Genomic DNA, 17,500 nt, shown 5'->3' with positions numbered 1-17,500 from the left:
CGAGAGCAGAGACGAGAGAATGTGAGGTCATGTGTGGGGGGGGGGGGGGGTAAGAGGGACAATGGACTGATAACGGATTGAGTAGATAGCATTGGCAGAAGTAAAGAAATTAAACATTAAGAAAAAAAGAGAAGAAGAGAGAATAAAAATAAATAGGAAGAAAAAGATAGTATGAACATGGCAGAGAAATACAGTAAAAAAACAGCGAAGAGCATTGGGAAAGATAGACAAGGTGATAAAGAATGGAATCCGACAGGTACAGGCTAGAGGACATAGCAGGAGCTGTTGGAATTTTAGGTCGAGATAAACAAGAAAAATAGAGTTACGGCTGAAGAATTTAGAATATCGAGGGCAGTTTATCCCTTTAGAATAACCTTCAAATAGATTCACCAAGGACATCATGAGCGGGAATACGAAGCTTCTTAAAAGGAGGAAAACCTGCCTGGGCTCCGTGCCCCGCCCCCGCCGCCGAGCGTCGCGGGACAGGCCCAGGGTGGTTCGCAGTCAGAACGAGGCCGCCGACGCTATTTCTGTAGCCTTTTGTGGCCGCGGAGGTTGTTTACTCTTTGCCTGTTTTGCTTGAGGATAATCACAGTCACGAGCCAACTTACCTGAAGGAAATCGTGTTTGTTTGCTTTCACTCTAGGTAAACGTCAAGCATCCCATAACTCCTGTCGATTCTCCTCGCCGTGACGAGAGGCTAATATTTTTGGCGGCGTTGCAAACACATCAAAGCCGTGTAGCGGGGACTTGGCCGAGCTCCAAGACATTTTTGTTTGTTTTGTTTTGATTTTAGCCGTGGGATGTATAACGGTACTAATGCCGAAGGGATGCATCACCCCTCGCGTGTCGGCTTCTTCAAGCACACTTTATGAAGCTAGAAAACTCGGCTTTTGATGGAAGGCCGAGCGGAGAGGGGAAGGGTGGAGAGCTCTCTGGGGATATCTACGGGGTTCTCACGTAAGGTTTCATTTGTGTTCGTATATCCAGAATAAAATCTAGGGCATTTAGCACATGTCATTTGCACACCCAGACGTATTCACAAACGAAGTGTTCTAGATATATATTTACAAGTTTACAAGTACGGAGTACGCGTGCAAATACAATGCGTACCGGGACCCCTCTTTAGTGTCGCAGTAAAAGGCTTCTAATCAAACGTCATCAATCAACGTAAATCAACCTTCACGAGACCTACATTGCCAGATGTCACCAGCAGTCATATTCAAGACCCTCCAACAATCTTTATGATCTTGGAGGAGCGATTTATCTCGTTCTTTTTCGGCGCGAGATTCGCGAAGTCGACATGATAATTAGGCGATGAAAGCCGAGTCACAGAAGCAGAAAATAAGTACATGTGAAGCTGCTGCGATGATTACGTATGAAGACTTTCACTACTCTCGTTACAGAGGAACTGTATTGGTTTCTCATTTTCATTTTCATTTTTTTTTTTTTTTTATCTCGGACTGGCAAATGACAATGAGAAATAAATCAGTAGTAAGAAATGTTGACACAAGTGAACAAAGGTGGGAGGGATTCAGTGTAAAGGTATGAGAATGCTCTTTTCTTCCCTGTCTCTTCCTCCTCGTTAAAAAAGATTTTTTTCTACCTATAGTGAATGAAAGTGATGCTTCCTAGAAAACATGAAGTGGACGTAGAGAACTGAAAAAAAAAACAATTTCACAACATAATGAAAACTTCTTTCGTAAATACAGTTGGGTGAAAGACGAAAAAAGTGATAAAAAGAAGAAAGAAAAAAAGAGAAGCATTGGCAGAATCGAATTCAGATCGCCTCTGACGCGCCAGAAAAACAAATTCGCAGCAAGATGCGCGAGGAAGGCGGGCAATGTGATAGCTGTGGTTACTACCTCAAGAATATAGTCAAATTCCTCATCAGCCACATAGGCCTCGTCTCGCTGGTCATAGGCTACACCATCGTGGGAGCCTTCACCTTCGAGAGACTCGAGGCCGAGCATGAACTCCAAATCAAGAAGAACATGTCGTCCGTGAGACTCAAGGTAAGCAGCAGTGATTGTGCAAGTGCAATTATGTTTGCTACTGATGTTCTGTCAGTGACAATAGTGACGGCGATAATAGTTGCCAGAAAAAGCTTTGATAGGGATCCTAATAAGGATGAATAGCGGTCATGATATAGATTGCACTTACAACAGAAACGAAGGGAAAACTAAAGACACGAATATGGCGATGGCCTTTTGGCTTTACTACTTCTCTAGTGCCTGAATTAATATACAGCAAAAGCCTTCGGCAAACTGGTGTGTTTTTTGTCCTTCTCTTCGTTGCTTTCCATATACAGTTTGTAGAAAATGACCCTTTACAGTAACTATGGCAATTATGATTGTGAATGTCCGGGATAATAAGGTTAAAATGAAATAGATAAGTAATGGTAACCAGTAAAGTAGTAATCAGAAATACTATATCTATTAACAAGAAGAGCAATGGTAATAATAAAAATTATACTATTCAGCAATGTTGATGGCAACATTAATCTTATAAGCGAAGACGATAATCGCCCTGATAACAATGTCAACAGCAACCTCATTTACTAACGGTAAAATAATGTCGTTATAGATAATAACAGTAACCTTGCTTATTAGCGTCCCGCAAGCCCACCCCGGCGCACCCATGACCCCGTCCCCGTCTCCTCCCGCAGGTGACGGACGACCTGTGGGTCATCACGGACGACATGAAGGTCCTGAACGAGAGCATGTGGGCGGCGTCGGTGCGGGAGCGCCTCAAGCTGTTCGAGCGCTCCCTCATCAGCGCCATCAAGAACGACGGCTGGGACGGCTCCGAGGACCTCAATACGCAGCAGTGGACCTTCGCCGGCGCCCTCTTCTACTCCATCATCCTCATCACCACCATCGGTGAGTAGCGCCGCCCTCGGGCTCGGGTCCTTCGCCGACGTCGAGGCTTCGGTCCCAGGGTGTGTCTCCTCTGGACACTGTGTCCTTTCTTTGCTGGCGTCCGGCTTCATTTCCTCGTTTCTGTTTTCTCTCTTATTATCATTACTTTTACCTTTACTTTTCTCAGCACTTTGACACCATCATCACCAAAACTGCCATCTCCAGCACCACATCTACCCTCTTCCTATACCTTTTCTCTCTTCATCTCGCTAACAAATTATCCAAGACAACATGTATTTATCCCATGCCGATGCGTTTTTTAATAGGAAGAATGAACTGAACAAATAACGCAAATATCTCCCCAACGCGGATGTCCTTCTCACAGAAAAAAAATAATCCCTGGCCTCTGAACTTGCTCGTTGGAGACGCGCTGGATTGAAGTAAAAATTCCTAGCGTTCCTTAGCTAAATGAAAAGTCATTCATGTTAGTACTAAGTCCTTGATGTTAATGTTAACTTCAACAAAGTTTAGTTTCTTCTTATATTTCGAATTCAAGAATGTTTGGAATTATGATTAAAAGTAGACATGATGTTACCCCTTACAGTCTGCTACTTTGGTATTATTATTACCGTTATCATTATTATCATTGTCGTTATTATCATTAATTGTTCTTACTGATATTGTTATTATTCTTATTACTATTATTATTATTATTATTATTATTGTTATTATTATCATTATTATTATCATTAACATTATTATCATTATTATTGTCATCATCACTATCTTTATTATCATTATTATCATAATTATTACCATCATTCCTATCATCATCATTGGTGATATCGGTATTATTATCATCATAATAATTATTTTATTAATAATAATATTATCATTATTATTTTCATTATCACTATCATTGTCATTATCAATCACCATCATTATTGCTGTTGTTATTTACAAAATCGCTATGTGAACTGTTTTCTTTCTTTTCACCCTTAACTACCTTTAGTTTGAAAAGTGCTTTGTTATGCAATCGGCACAGAGCTTTGGCATACCTCGCAATAACTATGGTCTCATCCCCGATCGTTGATTGTTGCGGCACCGGGCATTGTATCTTGACGTACACGATTTATTCTGTATTTATTCATTTCTAGAAACATTTCGTAACTTGTGGTGATAGATCGTTTTGTACGATTATCACCTACATATTTCCATCCTAAGTCATGTATTCTCAAGGTTTTCATGCATCACGCAAGCACAGATATTTGCACTTTGTCTTGCACTTCGACTTAAAGTGTTTAACCTACATATGTGGCAAGTTAGCAGACGGTGATGGAGAACCTGAACATGTGTGGGTCTGTGCACTGGGTCAGACCTCGAGAGCGTAAATAAGGCAGGTATTGGGTTTAATAAACAAGCGCAAATAATTTATATTTTTATTGTCCTTGTCGACACTAATATTAGGATTTGTACCACAGTATATTTCGCGCATGCATTTCCCGGGGGTCTCGTGTATCCCAGAACGCGGGCCCTGTCTCGGCCGTGCGCTGTGACACACTCGACCGCTCGCTCAGCACTAATGTCAGATGCTTGCCAAACCCGAGGATGTGGTCCGTATGAACATTTATTTCTTTATTTACTTTGTCATGTTTATGTTATATAACTTAAACCCCTGACTGGGTCTGACATGCAATTATTAGAGTAAGAGGTGGAAGCGTTTAGTAATTCGGAGATAAAGAATGGATAAAGGTGGATGATGATCACAACCGAAATTCATAAACCTTGAACATACGTGATGATGAATACAAACAAACACAGAATGTACACGTAACTAAAAACTCAATTGAGGTAATGATTCACTTTGTAGACGATGATATTCAAAGTTGGAACAGAAAAACGGCCATTAGATGTTCAGCACAGGCTTGGTGAGACAGAAGGCCGCCACGGGGGTGTTGAGGCAGCTCTTCTTGTCAATGAAGTACTGCGACTGCGTGACCTGGCCCTGCAGAGGGTCGTAGATGTAGTGGGGGCTGTAAGTGGGCGTGTTCAGGTAAACGACGCGGGCCAGCGGGTGCTCCATGACCAGCTCGCCCTCGCCCTTGACCTCGCCGGTTGCCTGCGGAAGGTGGGTGCGGAAGAGGTTCTGGTCTGCCGGAACCACCAAGGGCTGGGCCAAGGGGCGCGGGTACTGCGTGCCGTAGAAGGGCGTGTTGAACCTTGCGAGAGGGAAGGGAACCACTGGACGCTGGAAAACGAGGCGATAGTAAGGGAAGGTGACACGCCTAATTCTTGCAGGAAATCAGTGTCGTGAATTCAGACAAATACCTGTCACACGTATGTACAGTTCATAAGTCTAATATATATTTATGGTACACTTTACATGAAACTGCTAAAATCAAAAACATGAAAACATCAGAATTAAATGTAATCATCAGTGTGACTTTAATCCTTGGAAATACCTATGATGTAAAGGTACAGGAACACATAAAAGCTTGAGATTTGAGAGTACCTGAGGAACGCGAGCCCTTTGGGTGTGCGGAACGATGTATATGCGAAGCTTTTCGGGTTCAGCCTCCTCCTGCGGGAGCTCTTCGCGCGGCTCCGGGCCCGGCGGAGGCATCTCGCCCGCAACCTGCAAGCAAAGGAGGTTCGACAGGGGGTACGGAGATACTGAATAGAGATGTGGGATAGGCATAGACAGAGACATATATATACACACACACATATATATATATATATATATATATATATATATATTTATATGCATGTATGTACATATGTATATATATATATATATATATATATATATATATATATATATTTATATATGCATGTATGTATATATGTATATGTATATATATATATATATACATATATATATATGCATGTATGTATATATATATATATATATATATATATATATATATATATATATATATGCATGTATGTATATATGTATATATATATATATATATATATATATATATATATATATATATGCATGTATGTATATATATATATATATATATATATATATATATATGTATGTATATATATATATATATATATATATATGCATGTATGTATGTATATATATATATATATATATATATATATATATATAGAGAGAGAGAGAGAGAGAGAGAGAGAGAGAGAGAGTCAGGAGGCGTTATTGTCACATCACACAATGAATAGAAAAATGAAGACCCACCTGTGCGGCAACGTCCATGGCGACCCGAGTGAGGTCCTCGGCGCCCGGGGGCATCTCCTCCGCCAGGCATGAAGCCAAGAAAATACACAGTACTAGGACCCTGGGGGAAAGCAAAGGGTTACTTCATTTCAGATCTCTGAACACGAACAAAATATCGTAGAAAATAAGTAACATAACTGTACCAATATTTTTTTGCACTTTCCCATTTAAGCATAAATAATCTGACGCATTAAAGCATACCATAAATGAATCTACGTTTCAATTTACCTTCAATAAACATTCAAGGTATGATACACATAGCATAAAATAACAAAAGTCTCTTTTGGATTTAAAACCTTCGATGTTCAAAAATACCGTCTAATTCCTTAGCTAAAAGGAAAACGGAACATATGACGTCACTCGGAATCGCAGGCCACTCAAGGAAGGCCAAACGTACCAGCAGTTAAAACAAACAGCGAATCGGAAACATATGGCAAACTCTCGCTTTGACTTCGAATGTATTTCAAACACACGTACAGTGGTACCGGGCTGAAGGTAACGATGAAATGGTATTGGCAATAAGAAAATTTATGATTCTTCGCCGTACAAAAATACGTCTAATATTCATATGCCATATCTTAGTGTTGTTTAGTTATTTTTGTTAGTTTATGTCGAAAGTATTTGTGAGTAGGTTTTTTTGCTTTTTGTTGTATCTTAGTCTTTTATTTGTTTTTTTTGTTTCCTTTTGGTTACACTGTATTTTCATTGGGTAGTTATTAATGTTCGTGAGTTTGTGAAGGGGGGCGGCGGGAGCAACAATGAATTTCGTAATTGCAATATTGATGAGGAGGCATCACTATCAGATATAACGCAATGGCGAAGGAACAGAAAGAGCTCACTCTTCACTTGCAGAGCTGTTACAAGTTATCATAAACATCTGAGGTTACCGCTCCTTAGAGACATGGGCTTGTGTGGGACCTGCTGGGAGGGGGGGGGCCTGGCTTGGGGGCATGACCTGGGGCTGGGGGTGTGCTGGGGGGGGGGGATGGGCTGGGGTACCTGGGGGGATGTCTGGGGCGGGCTGGTAGGGGGGGGGGGGGGGGTGGGGGGGGGGGTGCTTGCATTGCTGGGGTGGGGGCTTGGGGGGGGCTGATAACCTGTGAGCTGCTGGTGGACCTGCTGGAACTGGGGCTGCTGGGGCTGGGGGGACTCTGCTTGTGTTAGGGGGGACTGCTGGGAGGGGGGGCCTTGGAGGCTGCGGGGGGGGTGCTGGGGAGGGGGGCTGGGGGGGGGGGGCTGGCTGGGCTGACTGGCCGCTGGGGCACGCAGGACCTGAAGCGGTGGGGGCGGGGCCAATCTGGACCGCCGTGCGAGGGTGCGGACTTTTTTATTATTATTATTTGTCATCATTACCTCTTGTGGGAGGAATCTGTAACTATTGAATTAAGATTTCAGTCTATAATTCACAGCGAGGTACACATACACATAAGAATATATAACTTTCCACTTACCTACCTGTCTATATTGTCTATCTATCCATCTGTCTAACTTCCTGTTTTGTCTGTCTGTCTATATGTTCACCAATGTATGCATACATGTGTGCTTATATATATATATATATAAAGATAGATAGATAGATAGAGATATAATATAATAACTTAGTTATATACATATATAATATAATAAGACAACACACAATCACACAACACTCACACACACACACACACACACACACACACACTCACACACACACAAACAAACACACACAACACATAATACTATATAGATATATATATATGAGGTGTGTGTGACACATCACACAAATTTCTCTACACACACACACACACTCACACACACACACACAACGCACACACACACTCACACACACACACACACATATATATATAAAATATATAATTGTTATATATATATATATTTATGTATATATATATGCTGGTGTGGTGTACACTCAACACACACACTCACACACACACACACACACACTAACACTACATATATATAATATACATATATATACATTACTGATATATAAATATATGTGATACACGACACACACACACACCACACACACACACACAGATAACACACACACACACACACAACACACTCATGATACCTCACACACACACACACACACATACACACACACACACACACTCACTCACACACACGACGCGTACACACACACACACACACACACACATAGATATATTAGATATGATATATATATATATATATGATATATACATATATATATATGTATTATAATGTATTATATATATACATACCCTACATATAAATATACATATATATAGTCATATATACAATATATATATATAAATATTTATATATATATATATATTTATATAGATATATATATATAATATATATATGTGTGTATGTGGTGTGTGTGTTGTGTGTGTGTGTTGTGTGTGGTGTGGGTGTGAGTGTGGGTGGTTTGTGGTGGTGTGTGTTTCTGTCTGAGGGTGTGTTTTGTGTGTATATAATATACATGTATATGTATGTTTGTTATAATATATATATATAGGATTAAATAATATATATATTATATATATATATATTTGTGTGTGTGTGTGTGGTGTGTGTTGTGTGTGTGGTTTTGTGTTTGTGTTTGTGTGTGTGTGTGTGGGGTGTGAGTGTATGTTTACTGATGTGTAGAGATTTAAAAAAAAAGAAAAAAGAAACGAGCAAATTAACAAATGAAAAAATCATCTAAAAACTTCAACAAATTCCATTCGATTGGTAATCATAATAATGAAAGGGGTTAAGTGGGGGGGCCAATCCGCTATTTTGCTCCACATTAAAACTGCTTTTGAGGTTGCTACTTTTTCGTATTTCAACGCATTTAGAAACCTTATATATATATGTAAAAACCGCCAAACTACGTATTCAGTAGTCCCATTTCAAAGATATAATTTCTATATAGACAAAGAGGGTAATTCTCGAGAAAAAAAATCTTTGACCTGAAATGACCTGGGTTAAGGGGCGAGGTGAAAGGTGCTTGTTGTTGAGAGATCGCTCCGGGGCAGGTCAGGCCTCCACACAACAACAGGAAGGCGAACAGAGGTCACGCAAGTCCCGTAATAAGATGGAGAGGGGGTTGAATGGTGGGGGATCCAAGGGGGGGGGGGGCTACCTCGTGAGTGCGGGCGTAAGAGCATTTAATCGACTTCTTGAAGTACAATATCTCTGGCGCGTTTTTAGTGGTCTTAAAAAAAACTATCCAGTCTAATAAATGTATTCACGTGTAAAACTATAATTTAGATCTCTAACAAAGATGAGTTTTATGCTCTGATAAGTACAAAGTATTAAATTATTGTGATAGTGTTTTGCATTATCTCTTTCTCTCTCGGCTCTCTCTCTCTCTCTCTCTCTATCTCCTCTCTCTCTCTCCTCAATAGATCTTATCGCTCACTCTCTCTCTCTCGTCTCATCTCTCCCTCTCTCTCTCTTTCAAGCCCTTTCTCTCTCTCCTCTCTCTCTCATCTCTCTCCTCTTCTTATCCCTCTCACTCATCATGCATCTCTCTCTCTCGCTACTCCATCCGTCATCTCTCTCTCTCTTCATCATCTCCTTCTCTCTCTCTCTCATACTCTTCCTCTCCTCTCTCTCTCCCGATATGTATATATATAATATATATATATATTATAGATATATAGTATTTATGTGTGTGGTGTGTGTGTGTTGTGTGTGGGGGGGTGGTGGTGTTGGGTGTGTGTGTGTGTGTGTGTGGGGGCGCGCGCAGCAGCGGGTGTGGGTGTATATATTAAATACTAAACATACACAGATAAATAAATATAGATATAGAGTCTGTATATGTATGTAAGTGCATATCTATTTATTTGTCGGTTATATATTAATATATGTCTGTGTATACATATATAATATAATTAATATATATATATATATTATATTAATATTTATAGATTTAAATATATGTATATATATATATAAAAATATATATATATAAATTAGTGGTGTGTGGGGGTGTAGCTAGTTTGTGTTTTAGTTTTGTTGTGAGTGTTTGATTTTGTTTGTGGGGGGGTGGGTGTTTAGTGAGTGTTGTTTTTGTGTGTGTAGTTTGTGTGTGGTTTTTTTTGTTGTTTGTGGGGTGGGGGGGGGGGGGGGAGGGGGGGGGGGTGGGTGTTTTTTTTTTTTAGTGTGTGTATTTTGTTGTGTTTTATTTTTGTGGTAGTGTTTTATATTATGATTTGATGGGTAATTTTATTTGAAGGTAATGTTTTTTTGTGTTGGAGTGTTGTGAGTGTGTTTGTGTGTGTGGGTGTTTTTTTTGTGGATGTGTGTGTTGGATGGTGGGGGGTGTGGGGGGGGGGAGTGTAGTGTAGATGTGATTGTTTGTTTTTGTGTTGTGTAGTGTTGGTTTGGTTTTTTTTGAGTGTGAGAGTTGTGTGTGATTGTGTTGGATTGGTTTTAGTGGGGTGGTGGGTGGTGGGGTGGTGGGGTTGTGTTGTAGTGTGTGAGTGTGTGTGTTTGTGTGTTGTTGTAGGTTGTTTGTAGTTTATTGTATTTTTATAGATGTGTTTTGATTGTTTTTTAGTTTTTGATTTGTATGATTTTTTTGTTTGGGTGTAGTGGGGGGGGTGTGTGTGTGTGGTTGTTTGTGTATAGTGTGATTATTAAGGATTGTTTATGGTTTGTTGTTAGGTGTGTTGTTTTTTGTGTTATATAGATATATATATAATATACACACATACATATATACACATGTGTGTGTCTATATCTATATCTATATATCTGTCTATCTATCTGTCTATCTCTCTCTCTCTCTGTATATATGTGTATGTATGTCTGTATGTGTGTGTATATATATTTATGTATATAAATAAATAAATATATATATATATATATATATATATATATATATATATATATGTATGTGTGTATATATATATATATATATATATATATATATATATGTATGTGTGTATATATATATATATATTCATATATATATATATAGATAGATAGATAGATGTATATATGTAAATATGCATATATATATATATATATATATATATATGCATGTATATATATCTATATTTATACATACATAAACTACATACACACACAAACACACACACACACAAACACACACATATACACAGACACACAGACACACAGACACACACACACACACACACACACACACACACACACACACACACATACACACACACACACACACACACACACACACACACACACATACACACACACACACACACACACACACACACACATATATATACATATATATGTGTGTGTATATATATATATATATATATATATATATATATATATATATATATATATATATGCATGCGCGTATGTACGTATATGCATAAATATATATATTTATATATATATCTGTATATAGATAGATAGATAGATAGACATACATACACATATACATACCTAGATATATATATATATACAAATATATATGTATTATATAAATATATATATATATGCATATATATCTATATCTATCTCCCCACGTATGTATGTATGTATGTATGTATGTATGTACGTACGTATGAATCTATCTATCTCTCTATCTATCTCTCTATATATGTATATATAAATAGATATAGATATAGATATATATATAGACACACACACACACACACACACACACACACACACACACACACACACACACTATATATATATATATATATATATATATATTAATATAATCATATTCGTGCAGTTGACTGGGTCTTAATACTGGTGTGGCTGACCCATGATCCTTCCCCAGGGGAGTAGCTGTGTAGGTAATCATTGTTGGTGGTTCTCAACCCACTATCATATCTACAGTAGACTCACCCACGACCGTATCTAGGTTTGATTTACCCAATACATGCGATTCCGTGCAAATCCGCACAAACATTGCGCGCATGGGAGTGAGAGAGACGATTATTGCTTATCTATGATAAAAAGGAAGATTTCTTTAGGAGTAAATTTATTCGAAAATGATGATAAATGATTGCTAATATGGGAACGGGCAGGACCAAAATACCTAAAATTTGTAACAATGACAAGCTTTAAAAGTCGTACATACTGTCTTGTTAACCATCTCCATGCGCTTTGCAATGTCCTACTAGTAGCACAAGCAAGATATGTTCTGCCATTACAACTTCCGTCTCGAACACAGTTCTCTCCGTATTCCTGATATGCATTTCTCAAAGCATGCTCAGTCAAGTGAGTCTCTTTGCATGCTTTGATGCCTCTGTGCTTCCGTCATATATTTCACAGTTATTCGCTTGAACTCACGTTTTTGCAGCGCCATGAACATACAATGAATAACCATTTGACAATTTCCCGTATAACACAAAGCGAAATAACAGGCGTCCAAAAATGCTCAGCGTTATTTTGCTTTGGATAAACCGAGGAATTCGGCCCAAAAAACAGAGCGAGCGTAATCTATTTCCCGCGCCCACCACGTGCCAAGAACGAGTGTCGCGCTGCGTCAGGGGAGACTTGTGTACACAATATATCTCGCGCAAGTGAATGGTGGGGCGGAAAGGCGCTGTGGGAGCCCGCATGTTAGATCTGCTGTTTTAGTCGTGGGTTTTCTGATAATAGCTATAATTTCTTTTATGGGAAACTGCCTTGGATGCCGATATCTCTGGAGAGCGACTCGTTGAGCTGATCTGCTAAACACATTTCCCTCCCCTCCCTTTCCTAGAGTGGGTCGTCCTTCACTTGTCTCGTTACGGTAATTTACTCAGCGTTGACAGCGAGGAGAGGACCTGTGTATTCTTGTATACTAGAGGGATTTTTTCTAGCCGTTGTCATTTTGGCCAGCCTGCGCATTTGCTAAGACAAACTATTTTTCATGTATACGAGAAGACTGTCTATCATACAAATCTAGGTTATAGATTTCCTTCTACCTTCAAGTTCAGAAAATAAAATAAGAATTATTATGATTTTGACTGATTATTAGTGTAATATAGTTATTAAACTAATTATCTACTCCAACAGTTCATAATGTTACGAATCTGTCATTTAAAACATTGTTATGTTTTATTGGATCATAAGACACCGACCTTCGTTTATTCAAGCCTTTATTAAGAAACATAAATGTCACTTACTGAAACCTTTTAATATACGGTTAAAATCAGTTGCAAAGTCATATAATTTTATTTACAGTGTATTTCCAATTTGGGTATAATAATGCCTTTGAACAACCGGCAGCAAGGTGCTGCCTCAGTGATATAGGCCTTAATGATTACTATAACAATGATAGTCACGTCTAAAATGACACATGGGAGTAAGTAAGAAGAGAGACTTTCAATTGTAGTAGGAAGACTTTGTACGTGTGTATCGCTGGGCCTGCGCCACACGGACGATGCCGCAGCCGTCGCGACCGCCTGCGTTGCCAGTCTTGAGGCTCTCGGCGTCCCCGCCGCGCCCCAGGTCGTCCTCGCCGGCGTGGATGACGACGGCGAGCCCGCCGACGTAAGCCGGAGAATTCCGGTCGAGAGATATGTGTCTGTCGAAGAGGGAGATGCGAGCCACGCCGTTGTAGTCGGCGATGATGTTGCCCAAGTCGCCGGCGTGGCGGTGGTAGTCCAGGGGGCTGCCGTGGTTTTTCTGCGGGAGAGGAAGTTTGGTCACGAACCGATGCTTGCAGCAAGCACGAAAAGGGAGTGAGGACGTGTGTTAGGCTTGGTGCGAACAGGTAATGAATATTATGATTCACGACTTTCCTTATGTATTTACATTTCTATATTATATCTAACGCTATGAAAAAAATATAAGAAAATTACGAGACTTATTTCTCAGACACGGCCAGATTAAGGCAAAGTCTAATAAAGTGGCATTATTGTTTCTCCCCGAGTCATTGCCATGAAATGTCATCCGTAAAATCTTAGGTCATAAAACAATAAAAACATAATTGTGTACATTGTAGCGAGAATTCAAGCTATGCGAGGCTGTTTCACTTTTTTCTATACGATATTTACCAACCAAGCCCTCGGGTTGTGTGCCACGTATCCAGCGCGTAGACACGCCGCTTAAGTGCCTGGTGAACCCCGGCTTTGATAAGGAATGACAACAAACGGCTGAGATATCTGCGTAATGTAAACAGACAAGAGCGGGACCAGTTGCGCCGTGCAGGTGAGTCAACGCGGGGCAGGTTAGGAGCGACTGCGGGGCGGAGGCGGCCGAAGAATGGAAGCCGCAGTGCCTATCAGTGCCAGGCGGAGGACGTGCGTGACAGCAGTGCCGGCCTGACTCATTGTGGCCACTACAAAAGCCCGTGAAATGGATTCTCTTCGCTGACATCTTTCTCTGCTGCCAAACTAAGACCGAGGAGCAAACTTTGGCTTATTACCAGTATTATCCATTTACATCGACGTACCTACTTTTTCATTAAAGCATAAATTAATATTCTTGACGATACAGTATATAATAGACGTAGCATTTTTTTAAAACATGAGTGCGAGACTAGTATAACAGAAAGGGCGAGTGTACCTTCCTTGCGACAGGATTAGTCTTTTCGTCCTTGTCTATTTTGGCTCATAAAGTGTCTCCTGATGCTGGCAGAGCCACATGTTGAGGCCGTGTTACTGCCTCTGTGCTTTTGCTGATATTTCCCTTATAAAACCATTGCTTTGTACGCATTTCTCATCTCTTTTGGTGATCAGCCGTTTGGTGAGGAAGTATTTTTACCTGTGATTATATAACAGACACTTACACATGCCAACGTACATATGTGTGTGCGTGCGCGCGCGCGCGTGCGTGCGTGTGTGTGTGTGTGTGTGTGTGTGTGTGTGTGTGTGTGTGTGTGTGTGTGTGTGTGTGTGTGTGTGTGTGTGTGAATATTTTTGCCTAAACACAACCCGACGAGAGCGGCCAAAGGGATCCGCGGCGCCGCTTCCTCGTGAAAAGTGAAAGGCCCAAAGACCGAGTCAAGCGTCAAATGTCACCAAAACAAATGCAAGTCACGGTGGAAATAGCAGGAAATATATGTTATTTTCTATCCTTTCCAAAGATGTCACGCATGCGTAAGGTTTGATCACTGTGAAAGGGTTTGAATAATTTATGTAAGCTCACACACAGCCAAATGTGTGCCATAGACGTGGCCTCTAAACTGAACTGTGCCTGACTTCTATTTAGATATCCGAGAGGCTCATTCATATCATCTTCTTTCCCTTTTAAACATATGTTTCAAATTAATATCCATAAACCATTTTTCCTTTCCAATAGGAATAGCTTATACGCACGTTCCTGTCTTTTCTTTGAATGTAGATTAACTAATTGAGAAAAAAGGTAAATGGTAGGAATGCCACAGGGCGTGCAGAAAGAACCAGAACGACGGCAACGCAGAACCAGTCACGCCGAGTGAGGAAAGGGCTTTCCGACGGACTTCGGTCGTTTCGTGTCCTTGCATTGTCAGAAGAGGCAACTCGGGCACGAACGGGGAATGTGAAGCATGAAATAAATACTCGATATTTGACTCATTCGTAACTGTCACTTTTTTAGAACCTATAAGCAATATATATGAAATACAGGCTGCAATTACATGAAGTAAAGAACCACAGGGATCTTCTCATCTCATTTCAAGGCATCCATAAAAAAATTGGATCAGCTCCAATACATTTTTTCCCCTGAGTGAATGGCTATCTCAGCCAAATTGTTGGAATATCTACATCTTTTAGAAGACTTATAACTCGAACATCCTCCGCCCGTACTTTGGTTTCAAAATATCTCATTTGTTTAGTAAACAGCCTCGCCGCCCCGTATATACTTCGTTACAGCGGAGGAAGTCGCCCACGCATGGGATAATTACAGGGACGCGAAAAGCATCAGGAGAGCGGTAAGCTGATGTTCTCAACTCGCCCCACATTTTTCTCAACATAGGGAGTGAGGCGGTATTTTTGGCGGTTTCCACGTCACCCTATTCAGCGTCTGCCAACAAAGACGAATTTACGCGCGCTTTTAGAGGGATTTCCCTTGTTTAATGTATTTAGCCAAAGCGAACGGACAGGCAAGGAGATAACCCCCTCGTGCACCGACGTTGGTCACGAAGCCGTGTGTGAATAAGAAAAAGCGCAGTTTTTCTGCAACCAGATGACGCAAGGGATAAGCAGGGTTAGTTATTACCACAAAATATACTTAGGAACCTCGAGGTTAAGTTTCAGACTGGTGGTGAGATGATCTCTACGTCAATTCATACGCGTATTAATTTACTCAGTTCTACGTAAGGTACCTGGCCTGAAGTGATGAAACTCTGAGTCAGGAATATGAGACGAAAAAGGAAAAAACTTCTCTACAATGAAATCATTATGTGATCAAATATAAGGATACCCGTCCATTTGGCGCACAACTAAGCCATAATGAAACAAAAAAAAAAACCATACTTGATATAACAAAAGACAATCCAAAACAACTTAACAGAAGACTATTACCAACAGCAATTCAACTAACCATAAGAGGGTTGAAATGTGTGCCTGCTGCTTTGCACATGTCGCCCAGGTCCCCCACGGCGTGCACGTGGAACCCGTGCAGCCCCGGCTTCAGACCGCTCACCATACCTGGGGAAGGGTCACGAGGGTCAGATGCGTGAGGCTGTGGATGCTCAGGCCGGGCTGAGGCAAGTGGCTCTCAGGACAGACGAAGGCTGCTCGATCCGGCAGGCACTCGACTCTCTGGAGCGGATTCGTCACCCGGGAAATTGAGTTGTGGCTGTGCATTCAGTATTTCGTAGTGGCAAGGGCAGACAGGTTTGTTAAACGCCTATGAAGAATTCCTTAATTGCACAAATGTAGGGTTTTAATATATAGATATAGAAAAGAATATGTATAAAAAGAAAAAAATGTATAAATGTATTTAAGGAGGTTGCTATTTCTACTGAGAAAAAAATATTCTTGTTTCATATTTATCATTCATCTCTACTTCCTAATTTATCAATTATTCTTACTTTCTAATTTATCAGTTATTCTTACTTTCTTATATATCTCTCTATTCATTTTGTTTGTTTATTCTTTCCAAGAACACAGGGCAAAGGGGTCAAGTGGGGAAAGGAACAGTGAGTCTTTGGGGGTGACATAGTGACTAGGACCATAAGGGAAGAAGACCCACCGTCCACTGTAAGAAAAATACGCATTAAAAGAGAGTATTAATTGAGAAAAACGAAAGTGAATCACTATGAAGATTTTTTATATATATTTCACGTATACCTCGTTACTGAAAAAAGAGAAGATTTACCGATCATATAATTACGTACAATCAAAACACAACAGCTGCCAACAAATCAAAACATTATTGCCCAAACTGACATAAAAAATGGAGACATATGTAAAACGAGAAAGTTATTTCACCAACATCCGGGGAGAAAACAGACCTTGGATGTTGACACCTCCACCGCGGCGTC

The 17,500-nt window shown here is 40.2% G+C and overlaps 2 protein-coding genes across 5 annotated transcripts in view; one reads left to right on the top strand and one right to left on the bottom strand.

The window, feature by feature from the left end:
• Positions 1-17,500, top strand: part of LOC125033923 — a 103,641-nt gene that overhangs the window by 47,505 nt on the left and 38,636 nt on the right. For all 4 annotated transcript variants that reach the window (XM_047625529.1, XM_047625506.1, XM_047625521.1 and 1 more), the window contains exons 2-3: positions 1,613-2,015; positions 2,669-2,882. In XM_047625529.1, the coding sequence (XP_047481485.1) occupies positions 1,824-2,015; positions 2,669-2,882 (406 nt within the window). In that variant the 5' untranslated portion in view covers positions 1,613-1,823. The remainder of the gene's footprint in view (positions 1-1,612; positions 2,016-2,668; positions 2,883-17,500) is intronic.
• LOC125033971 (superoxide dismutase [Cu-Zn] 4A-like) lies at positions 13,171-17,500 on the bottom strand (the record flags this gene model as incomplete). Its single annotated transcript, XM_047625578.1, is given in 3 exon segments — positions 13,171-13,716; positions 16,555-16,661; positions 17,471-17,500. Coding segments are annotated over 3 exon segments (440 nt in total), but the record flags the coding sequence as incomplete, so codon positions are not given.

Source organism: Penaeus chinensis, chromosome 2, assembly GCF_019202785.1.
Source record: "Penaeus chinensis breed Huanghai No. 1 chromosome 2, ASM1920278v2, whole genome shotgun sequence".
Lineage (NCBI taxonomy): Eukaryota > Metazoa > Arthropoda > Malacostraca > Decapoda > Penaeidae > Penaeus > Penaeus chinensis.
This window is presented reverse-complemented; position numbering and strand designations above follow the sequence as displayed.